We start from the raw sequence: 11,968 nt of genomic DNA on the forward strand, positions 1-11,968 counted from the left end.
GGTAACATGGCCAGTGCTACGCTTCAACCGTCTATTATTACCCCTGGTTTTACCCAAGGTACTCATTTTTATTCAGGCTGAGTCGACCTGGGGCCTATAGACATTTTTAAAATGTCTAGATGTTCTTGCCGGCGGTGGGATTCGAATCCCGGACCACCGGCTTGCGAGTCAAGAATCCTTTCGCTTGCGCTACGCAGGCCCTTTTAGATGTCTTATCTGCCTCACTTAAATAGAAATCAGCTACGCAGGCCTCTGACAAGTGCAGTAAAGTTACGACTGTAAAAAAGAAAGACGATAAAGATAAATTTTACCAGCTTGGTAATCTGATAAAAGGCATTGCATCCGAGAAAATAGGGACCATTCTAGGGAAGATTCTAGAATTGTGTCGAGATGGGACACGTACGAAGTTCATGTAATTACCCTAGCTACAACAGAAATCAAGAAACGTGCCAGCAGGAAAACCAGAACGGGTTGGCCTTACGAGGACAGCTTCGACCCATAACTTTTTCAAATACCCTCTCATACTAATAGCTTCTTTAACATATCGTAAAAATGGTATATACATAGATGAAAACCAAATGTTTAACAATATACATTTTTGGTGGATACCAGAGCGACCAGGATCATTTTACGCCCGACAATTCTTAACAACTGTAAGACACTTTTACCAACGAAGTTGTGACTGCGGACTGCCACAGGTGAAAATTTTAACGTCCAACTACATTCATTATAGAGAAATTCAGTAATTAGGAATTAGGGCATAAAAGTTGGTCCATACTGTCATAGTTGCTGACATCGAAGAGGATGTTATATAAGTAATGGACGTAATGAATTTAATGGATTTCAATAAAATTTTTAAGAATATAATAATTAAAGTTGGCAATGAGTGGGTTTTTCTTCATCCACATTTACTTCGCTAGAATTCCAGGACAAACGGTTAAGCCTGCGAGAAGTAAAACAATCATAGTAGCGTCACTAAAGGGAATTATGGAAGAAGAAACACCTGTTATAATGGAGCCTTGAAGCTACAACGAGGAGGTTGGCCAAGGAATTACAATTGGAAAGGAAATGGTTACTTCTGATAAAGGAATTCCTATAAGACTTATCAATGTCAATGATTACTCAGTGATCATCAATAAAGAGGTAAAATATGTCATATTGTCATATTGTCATAATTTGACAACATTTAATAATTCCAACGACAAGTTCGACCAAATGATTGCAGTTGTTGGCCAGTAGGAATCTCTTCTTTGGCGGTATCCTGACATTTTATACTCAAATGAGAAAAGACAGGAGGCACTAACATTTTAAGTATAGAATTGATAGTGGTAATGCCAAGCCAATTCATCAAACGGCTCAACGGTTACCACAGCCGAAGATAGAGGAAGCTGAAAGGATTGTTCGAGAAATGAAGAAAAACGGGACGATAGAACCTTTTACCAGGTCATCGGCCTCTCCGGTGGTCCACCCAAGAAGAAAGACGGAACTGTGAGCTTCTTTGTAAACTACCGTTTGTTGAACAATGTTATCAAGATAGTTATTGTCTGTCTCGGATCGACGGCACGTAAGATACATTGGCTGGAAGAAAATTGTTTTGTACTTGGGAATTAAGTTTGAATATTGTTAAATAAATGTATAAATAAATATTGTATAAATGTTAATGTACAAATGAGATGGTCGGATGATTTGAAGAAACACGCAGGCCCGATGTGGATACAAACTGCCTACAATAGAGAGACGGAAGATGGAAGAAGGAAGAGGAGGCCTATGTCCAAAATTGGACAGCAAGGGCTGTATAGATAGATAGATAGATAAATGTTATAAATTAATTGGGTTTATTAATGTTGGTTTTAGAAGAATAAATAAATTGAAATAAACGTTACAAAACCTCGATCACCTAACAACCTGAAGAACGTATTTAATATTGAAATCGCTATCCTCACTAAATTTCCCTTTAAAGGAAAGTATATAATCAATATGTCCTTATATTTATAACACGTGGGTCTAAAATAGTCAAAAATTTGTAAATAAACCAAGAACTCACAGAGGAAATTGAAAAGATTGATATTAGAAATTTAATTTCCGGACCACATAAAAGACATGAAAATACGCAGAACTACAGTTGTAATTTGATCACACTGTAACGATGCTATGATCGTTTAACAGTTCGAACCGTGGGAGTGTCAATATTTGCGCATCCACTTCTACAACGTGAAGGCGTAGTGGGATTCCAACGGCTATTTAAGGCGTGTGAATAGCGGAATTAGACAGTCTTGTAGCTAGCGCTCTAGGCTCCCTGACTCGCCGGTGTAGTGAACCAGCGAGACATTCTGGACAGAGATAGTTCCGTATTGAGGATCATACTCTGTCCCTAACCAAGCGGAACCCATCGGTATTGCGTATTGAGCATTACCGTGGATCTGCACAGAACCAACCGGGACAGAGATTTCCGTATTGAGGATCATACTCTGTCCTTAGCCAAGCGGAGCCCGTCGGCATTGTGTATTGAACATTGCCGTGGGTCTGCACAGCTAAATATTTTGTTTGCGAGCATATTCGGAGCTTTCGCTGAATTGAAGCGAAAGCGAGTATATTAGTAGTACTAATTAGTTTCTTTTCTTTTATAGACGTTTGCCGGGGAAATCATTCATCGCGGGACCCAGACGGAAACGTAGAATTCATTTTATTTTTGTTTTATAAGTATACAACGTAGAATTCCTTTTTTTTTTAGTTTTTATTTATTGTATATATATACTTAATAGATTTATTTTTATTTCAAACCTGTGTTTTACTGAGTCTGTCGCCCCGAAAGAGCTACCCATCACAACACAACTACATATATCACATGGAGATTTAAATTGATGGTTGTCCTAAATATTTATTAAACTGGAGACACCGTGAAGCTAAAAAAAAGTGGAGTAGATAATGGTCAAACAATAAACAGAGAATAAAACATAATTAGATTAATTAACATAATAATTAGATTTTTGTAAGTATATGAAGAAATATGTCCAGCGGTATACGCGGGGAGTATAGGGATGATATTTTTAAAAAGAATTTATTTTATGATAGTAGTTTTATTGGTTTTACAGTTCTATATTTTTTATCTTACAAATTTTACAAATTAACAATATAACCTCTCTTGCATTTTCACCGAATAATTTTCTTGTTAAACAATTTTCTTAGTAATCGCCTTTTGTGTCGCATCATACCAAACAAAATTTATCGAAATATTGATCAATTATATAAACGTATCATTCTAATATAACACGTTTTGCATAAGTATATCTGCCTTTATACATTCTCTGAATATCAGAATTGCGTACAAATGACAAACACAAACTATAAAGTACGTACACCAGTTTCAAAGACAAAGTGTACAGAACCGATAGAAAGCTTTAGAACAATAACGAAAATCGTGTTCTCTATGGCAAACAAGAACGTGTGTGAAATGTTCGAGTATAAACGAATGTGAATGTGACTGTGTACAAGTGATTACGTAAAATCTATGGAATCAAACGGAAGTTGAAATTTCAAGAAATTGTTTCAAAGCTTTGCAGGATTGCATTAGGTTAGGTCAATAAAAACTTTTTTTAACGAATGCACGTGCAATATTCTTAGCAAATATAAATAAAATTAGTAATATTAAAAGTGCACCTAAAGATTAATATTAAAAATTATGATATTTAAAAGCGGCATGCAATATGTTTATTCCAAGACTTTCTTTGTCTGAATTTTTAAATGATATATTTTATTATCATTATTTTAACCACGATTTGTTCACATACTCATAAGTCCTCTTTTTCATCTTCTTTATGCTTCTTCTTCTTCTTTCTTAACTCTACAACTCATAAGTCGCCAAGAACTCACATCCTCTATTATATTTTTTATATTTTCCTTCACTTCTGCTGGTCATGTGCAGCAATCTCCCATTATTGGACTCCCATTTTACGTAGATCACTTGTTACTGTATCACTGGACGCTTGCCGCAAGTCATAAAGAAGTCGAGGTCACTGAACGCATTCTAACAAACGATTTAAATGCCCTAGGGAATTATTTCCGCAAATGGAGATTGCAACCCAATCCAACTAAGACAGAAGTGTCCTTCTTCCATTTGAACAACAAGATGGCCAAATATCAACCTCAAATTCATTTTGAGGATAGACTCCTTAACTATAATAAACACCCAAAATACTTAGGTGTTACACTTGACAGAACGCTAAACTTTAAAGAGCATCTTACTAAGACTGCTGCAAAACTCCGAACTCATAACAACATCCGGCAAAAGCTCTGCGGCACTACATGGGGCTCCTCAGCACCCACACTTAGATCGATAGCATTAGGACTGGTATACCCCGTAGTGGAATACTGTGCACCAGTATGGCATACAAACAGTCCACATACTCACCGTGTTGATGTCCAACTCAACCAAGCCATGCGAACTATATCGGGCACAATCAAGGCAACGCCCACTTACTGGTTACCAGCTTTGAGTCATATAGCTCCACCACCCATCCGCCGAAAATATGCCCTTGTCAGAGAATTCACAAAAATCAATACTGATCCTGAGCTCCGCTCCCATGTCGGAACTTCCGCCAGAGACATAAATAGGCTCCGTTCAAAACACCCGCCTCTAAAAACAGCAAAAAGTCTAGTAGATCAAAACTTTAATGTAACTGAACGGTGGAGAGAACAATGGGAGAATAACGCTGCACCAGCTAACTGGAACATGCCATGTATTACAAGCAAGCTTCAACCAACCGAGACGAATTTGGACCACACTCAATAGAATAAGGACAAACTGTGGCAGATGTTCCGACTCACTTTTTAGATGGGGAAAAATACAATCACCAAATTGCGACTGCGGCGCCGAAAGGCAAACAGTAAAACACATGGCAGAGGAATGCCTGATTAGATCCTATAACGGCAACCCTTCGGATTTCCTGGCTGCTACAAAAGAGTCAATCGAATATATTTATAATCTAGATGTTTGTTTGTAGAATAATATTTTTGTATTTACTGTTGTTTGTAATTCATATAATTTATATATATGTATATATATGAACCTGTGATGTAGCCATACGCTAAATAAATAGTAATGAATCTTTCTATCTTTTTCTTGGGTGACCAACTGTGTAACGAAAAAGCTAAGAAGAGTAAATGGTAAAGAGCTGATCATTCACAAATACTTTACGAATGCTTCGTTGTTCAATTCGGCAGCTTCATTGGGGGTGGGTAAGGATGTAGTGAATTGAACAATTCGCCACAAAACTGTATATTAAATCAGCATCTAAAGAAATTTCGATGAAAAAATAAGAACTGAACTGAACTTAACGAAATAAGTCGTATAAGTTCGGGCAAGACTAATTAAATTTTGAGAAGTGTATAGTTGGTTCTCATGGAAAGATCTTAATAGTTTTACCTTAATTACACCCAGAACTAAGTTATTACAAACAGGACAAATTTTCAAGTATCACATACTTAAAAATATTCAGAGTGATAAAAAATAATCTCTAGACACAAGTGAAACGTAAAAGTACAGTTTCTTAAAAAATTTAAATTTAAGAATATTGAATTGCTACCACTGACCTTCCGCCATCGAGCTTTTCCCAGACGGTTGTATTTAGTAATCTTTCATCATTTGATCTCAGTATAGATCCTGCTCATCTTATCCGATTTGGCTTAATGTACTACGTTTTCTTGTCCATAAAGTGCTTTGAGTTCCTGGTTATGTCCTTCTCTCCACTCTCCTGTTATCTCCTCTTTACAAGGCCCAAAGATCGACCAAAAGATCTCCCCCGTTATAAATACTTTTGTTATTTCACACAGGTTCGATGTCTACGTCTTACTTCCATACGTTAAAATGAAGTCAATTACAGATTTATATACCCTGGGATTCTGGGAAAAAACCCGATGGCGGAAGGTCAGTTGTTGCAATTCAATTTTCTTAAATTTATATTTGTTAAGAAACTCTACTTTTACGTTTCACAGGTGTCTAGAGATTATTTTTTATCGCTCTGAATACTTAAAGTATGTGATACTAGAAAGTTTGTCCTTTTTGTAAAAGTAGGTTCTTGAAAAAGCGCGAAACGCGTTCAACAATATGAAAAAGTGGTTCACAAGCAAAATCTCAATGGAACTAAAATTAAGACTGGTCAAGTGTTATGTCTTCCCGGTCTTGTTCTATGGAGCAGAGGCATGGACCACAACGGAAGCCACCCTGAAGAAACTAGAATCCTTTGAGCTGTGGATATATCGCCGTATTCTTCGGATATCCTGGACAGACCACATCACTAACGTAGAAGTAATGCAGAGAATAGGCAAAAGCAAAGAAATAATCTTCACCGTAAAGAAACGGAAGCTTGAGTACTTCGGACATGTCATGAGGCATACTAAGTACCGACTGCTACAGTTAATAGTCCAAGGAAGAATCGACAGTAGGAGGGGACCGGGAAGAAGACGACACTCATGGATGCATAACCTGCGACAATGGTTCAGACTAACATTGACCGAACTGTTTAGAGGTGCCGTAAACAAAGTCAAAATAGCCCTTGTTAATAGCCAACGTCCCGAAACGGATAGGGCAAAGGAAGAAGAAGAAGTTCTGGGCGTAATTAAGTTAAAACTGTTAAGATCACTAAAGTCTTCGTAATACCCCCTTAAAATTTAATTAGTCTTGCCCGAACTTCTACAAGGTATAAAAGCAATCAGACTTTTTCGTTCAGTTCAGTTCTTAGTTTTTCATAGAAATGACTTTAGATTTTAATTTAATATACAGTTTTGTGGTAAAACCTGCACTTTATGCGGTAAGATTTATGTCCAACTTTTCAATTAACTACATCCTTACCCATCACAATAAAGCTTACTACTTGAACAAGGCATCTTACTCATACATCTTTTTCATAACTATTTTCGGCTGTTATCGCTGCTCTTAATTCTTTAAGAACTTCGAAATTGGTAACTACCATGTACTTGATCTTATTTTCGTTGACCTTAAGGCCTATTTTCCTAGCCCCGTTTTCAAAAAGAGTAAAAACTTCTTTTGCATCTATGGTGGATTATGCAATGGTTCCTTCGGTTCCTGGGCAGCGAAGTCATTTGTTAATTCTGGGTGTGCTTTGATATTTTAGTGGCAAATATTCGAGACTGGACAAACATGACTGTAGACGAATTATTCCACGTTGCAAAAGACAGAGAAGCTTTTAAAAATGTGGTCGCCAACCTCCGTTAATGGGGACGGCATAAGAAAAAGATTTTAGTGGCATTTATATTTCTCCTCTTGGATTGTCTCAGGGTCCTAGATTCACATCCATTTGTCATTAGGGTTTTTGAAATTTGGGGATCTTTTATATTTTGTTCATCTTTCATAAGGCGATTTTTTCAACATCACAGCTATATTTTATGTACTCCTGTGACTCCGGACGAAATATTCGACTCTTATTTTTAACCAGTCAAATGAAATCGATTAAGTCTTCTTGGCTGATGGCAAAAACGGCTATGTGATCTACAAAATGCAGATTGTTTATTTAGATACTCTTTACCTATCCTTTAAGCGCTCTTGTTCTTGATACCTTGTTCTGAGTGCAATTTATTTGAAAGTTTGTAAATCACTACTGTTCCAGTGGTATGATTCTATACCTTAGTTATAAGGAAAATCAGGTGTTGGAATATGCTTACTTCTTTTAGTATACGCCATAAAACATGCTATTTGACTTTGTGGAGTGCCTTGCTATAACCAATAAAGCAAATGTACAACAGGGTATTGAATTTCCTTGATTTCTCGAATATTTGACTATATTAAAAAAGTGTTTGAACATTTAGTAAATCCGGCATGCTCTTCTTTTTATATATATTTAGGGATTCTACAGTATTCACTGCCTTCCCTCGCTCAACCGTTTCCATCTCTCTCTGTTGTTCCATTCTCCATCGTTTAGTCCTCTCTTACTCATGGCGTCGTCTACTTCGTTCCTCCAGGATTTTCGGGGTCTCCTCTTTTCCTCCTTCCTATGGGGCTCCATTCGTTTATTCTCTTTATCCATCTGCTGTTGCTAGTTCTTCTTACATGTCCATACCACTTTAGTCTTTATGCTCTTCTTTTTCATTACCAAATTTAAAAAAACGTATTATATATACGAATACACTGCTCGGCGATCTATCAAAATTTAACTGTCGGTTACTGTAGAAAATTTCTCCAGAAAATATTTCCAATTTTTGTATTGGTTTGCTTTTTAACCATATAATATATATGTCTGATATTCCACTCTTCTTCTTATTGTGCCTAATCCTTTAATCCATTTATACCCAGAATTCACTATGATACTTTAAATGTAAACATGGTACTTAAAATCTTATCGGTATCTTATTGACTTAATGTAAAATGAATGGAAATATTAGTACAGTAGACTCCCTCTATAACGAGAACTGAAATGGCAGACTAATTACCTCGTTATAAGCGGATCTCGTTATATCTAACAACAATAATAGTATGCATACATATGAATATGTAGTTTTCTAAAACATTAACTTTCTATAGTGAAGCCATTCGGAGCAATATAAGATGCTAGTTAATATTGTTTGAATGGCGTTTTTGAAATAAAGTTGTTTACTTTTATTTTCAATGAAATACGCGTCTGTAATTGGAAGAAGTCTGTTATTTTTGACTGCGTTAAATTGACCAGTATTCTATCTATTATATTTTCTAAAGATTTCTGACAACCTTTAAAATACTTTCCATATCTTGTCTATTAGGACCTATTATTAGGTGTGAATGGTCAACCCCCTACAATGACACTTGTGAATCATAAATTGTAAATTTTGGACTAAGAATCATAAATTGTAAGAAGTTTATTGCGGACGGGATTTAAAAAGGGTATTTATTTATAGCTACGGTCGGGCCAAAACCTAAAAAAACACGTTTTTTCAATCTTCTTTTCTCTCGTATCTTCTTTTCTCTCGTTATAAGCAAATTTACCTCGCTATAGAGAGTTAAAGTTCAATAGAAATTTCACGTTACATCTAATGTACCTCGTTATAAGCGAAAACTCGAAATAACCGTGTTCGTTATAGAGGGAGTATACTGTATTTATTTATTAAATGCAGTTACTAACATCAATTCTATATGTAAAACACTTTAAAACTATTGTCAGGGTATAAGGATATGTCACATTTAGTACAAACATAGGATGTACGATTGCCACAGATCTTACAATAGCGATACTTGGACGCAGCTTTTTAAATAATATGATCAGTGTGGTCTTTTTGGAATTATTTAAGTAGAGGTGAAAAATTCAATGACGTTTTGACTCCAGATATTTTTGGAAGGGTACCATTGCCTGCATTGGCGCGTAAAGTTAAATAATGATAGGTCCTAACCAAGTCGGCGATATAAAAGTCAACCTTCTACACATGAGACATCTACAGCCAATGAAACAAGGCCACCACCAATTTTTTTATCTAATTTGGCACTGGTAAGAAACCTCGAATTGATCCATTATATCAACGCCTCCCATGTTGCTGTTATACTGTTCAATGGGACCCTAAATATTGATTGTAATCTTTTTTTTTTGTTTCTTCACGAGAATGTCTTTCAGCTTCCTTCATCGGATATACTTTGTCACAATTGGTAAGCATTGTGAAAACGTTATTATCATTCCAGCGAACCAGTAAAAGATCACCATATGAAAAAGTAGCCACGTCACCTCTCTGTTTTTTTTCTCACACTTTTTTCTGGTAGCTTTATTATGGCATTATAGCGATTTTCACACAATGTTCCTGTGCCTAAAAATTTCGCTGCCACTTTATTATTCCAATAATGCAAACGACGTAAAAAGATTGTCAAAATAAAGTCTATCTTCTTTTTTTAATTGCATGCGATCAATTAGACCTAGAACAACATCACTACCTTGTTCTAGACCAATTTGAGTAAGGCAAGTAGAAGAGCCACAACACGGTTCAACATGATGGATGTAATCCGAACGATTGGCAGCTACCCACAGATTCACCCCAAATCATGGGTTTACCCCGTATAAATTGTTCCATGTTTCCCATAATTTGCAATCATACTCTAATCAATGCTTACAGTGGGACTAGGAGTAACTTGCTTGAATGCAGAATTTAGCATATCAAACACCGGGCGAATTTTGCACATTCGATCAGTACCGTCATTGGACTGAATATCGGAGAGATGAATAAAGCTCATAAATTCATCAAAACGATTTTGTCTCATTGCATTTGAGACAGTTGATGTATGAACGTCATCATCTACGGTTCAGTAAAGCCATCTGCAAGGTAGTGGGCAATATCCCGATAAGAGCATAACACCAACAAACGTTAAAATTTATGCCATAGTAGCATTGAGATTGTGAACTAATTTTTGATCTGCATAAGAATTTGTTACGCCCGTATTCTGTCGAGAATACGGGCCCGAATCTTTTCAATTAGGACCGTATTCTGTCGAGAAGTATTTATTTGGGAAACGTTGTCAGTATCATCAGCAGCTTCAATTTACTTCACACTTAATTGAGAGCGCAGAATACGACCTAGAAGATAATTGGTATCGCCTGCCACTTCTTCATCCAAGAAATCAGAATTCTTTTCTGTATCTGCATCTGGAGGTTTCTTGGTGAGGCCAAATATATATATATATATATATATATATATATATATATATATATATATATATATTGAAGCATTTCATTTTCTTCTTCAAGCGACTCAAGAAGTTCGTAAAAAAGTATCTCCTTGCCATCTCTTCCTCACACACCCCTAAAAACATCACACGATAATCCATATTCCCAGTGGCAACTAAAGTTACCATATACATTTACATATGTATATTGAGTAAATGCCTGACGAATAACAACTATTTTTAAAAATTGCCTCAAAAGCTTGCCATCAAAGAAAATAAATCGTTGGATTGAAAAAATATATAAACATATTTGTATAGGTTTTTAAATATTACTTTCGGTTGCCATGAATATAACTAAACACGTACAACACCACCAAAAAAACTATCGATACTAACTGATTGCATGATAGGTACAAACTGTTGCATTCCTGAATTTGTTAGCCGATAACCCCCTTTTTAAATCCGATTTAACTGCACTGTACGAATTAGACAGTTTTAGAGGGAGGGGGGAAACATTCGTAGTCGTGGCAATTGTAGTTACAACGGGGATGAATGGTTTAAGGATATTGGCGATTATCAACACATTTTACTCTATCAGCAGCAGATCTGGAGAGTTCTATTGTTGTTTTTCTACTTCACTTCTTAAAATTTTTAAATCAGGACCTGAGTCGTCTCTCCGGTCCTGTTTCGTTTCCTTGTTTAACTAATAGCATCAATTCATATTGTTATGATACATATTATGACGCATAATACTATAAACATATTAACCCATTCGTCTTCTCTAGATCATAAATATACCTGCCGGCAGAAATTTCTAGGGGTCCCCTCCGATATAGAAAGACCCGTTTACCTAAATTCTGATGAGTCCACGATTTTCAGAAGCAGACCGAATAAAAACCAGTATGAGCGACCTTCTCGGGTCTTCGATGGGGGATCGCCGGAATTCCGGAGCTAACGGCATTTTATATTTAAAGAAGAAACTCTGCTGAAAACAGACAGTTAGTTTTTGAACATCGCGTCGAGTTTTTAAAATGTAACGCACGTAGATAAATTTTATAATTATTAAGTGTAAAAATAAATTAATTATATTGTACAAAATAAAGACTTTAAATAAACTTATAAGTGTTATAAGTGTAGAACCTTTGATAATAAATAAAAAACAATAAATTAGATTAATAATAACATAACAATATTTTTCATTTCTTAGTATGTGACAAAAGTAGCTAATTTTTCTTTCCTTTATAATGTTGTGTATTTCTTTTTCTTTTTTCATCCTTCTTAAAGTTTTCATGTTTGTTATATGCTGTGTCGATGATATTTTCCACATTCTTCGATAAACAC

The 11,968-nt window shown here is 35.8% G+C and overlaps 1 protein-coding gene across 1 annotated transcript; it reads left to right on the forward strand.

The window, feature by feature from the left end:
• The first annotated feature begins 4,126 nt into the window (after nucleotides 1-4,126).
• Nucleotides 4,127-4,789, forward strand: LOC140431657 (uncharacterized). Its single transcript, XM_072519545.1, has one exon. It carries the CDS (start codon nucleotides 4,127-4,129, stop codon nucleotides 4,787-4,789), a length of 663 nt encoding a protein of 220 aa, XP_072375646.1.
• Nucleotides 4,790-11,968: the final 7,179 nt, after the last annotated feature.

This window comes from Diabrotica undecimpunctata, unplaced genomic scaffold, assembly GCF_040954645.1.
Source record: "Diabrotica undecimpunctata isolate CICGRU unplaced genomic scaffold, icDiaUnde3 ctg00000719.1, whole genome shotgun sequence".
NCBI classification, from domain to species: domain Eukaryota; kingdom Metazoa; phylum Arthropoda; class Insecta; order Coleoptera; family Chrysomelidae; genus Diabrotica; species Diabrotica undecimpunctata.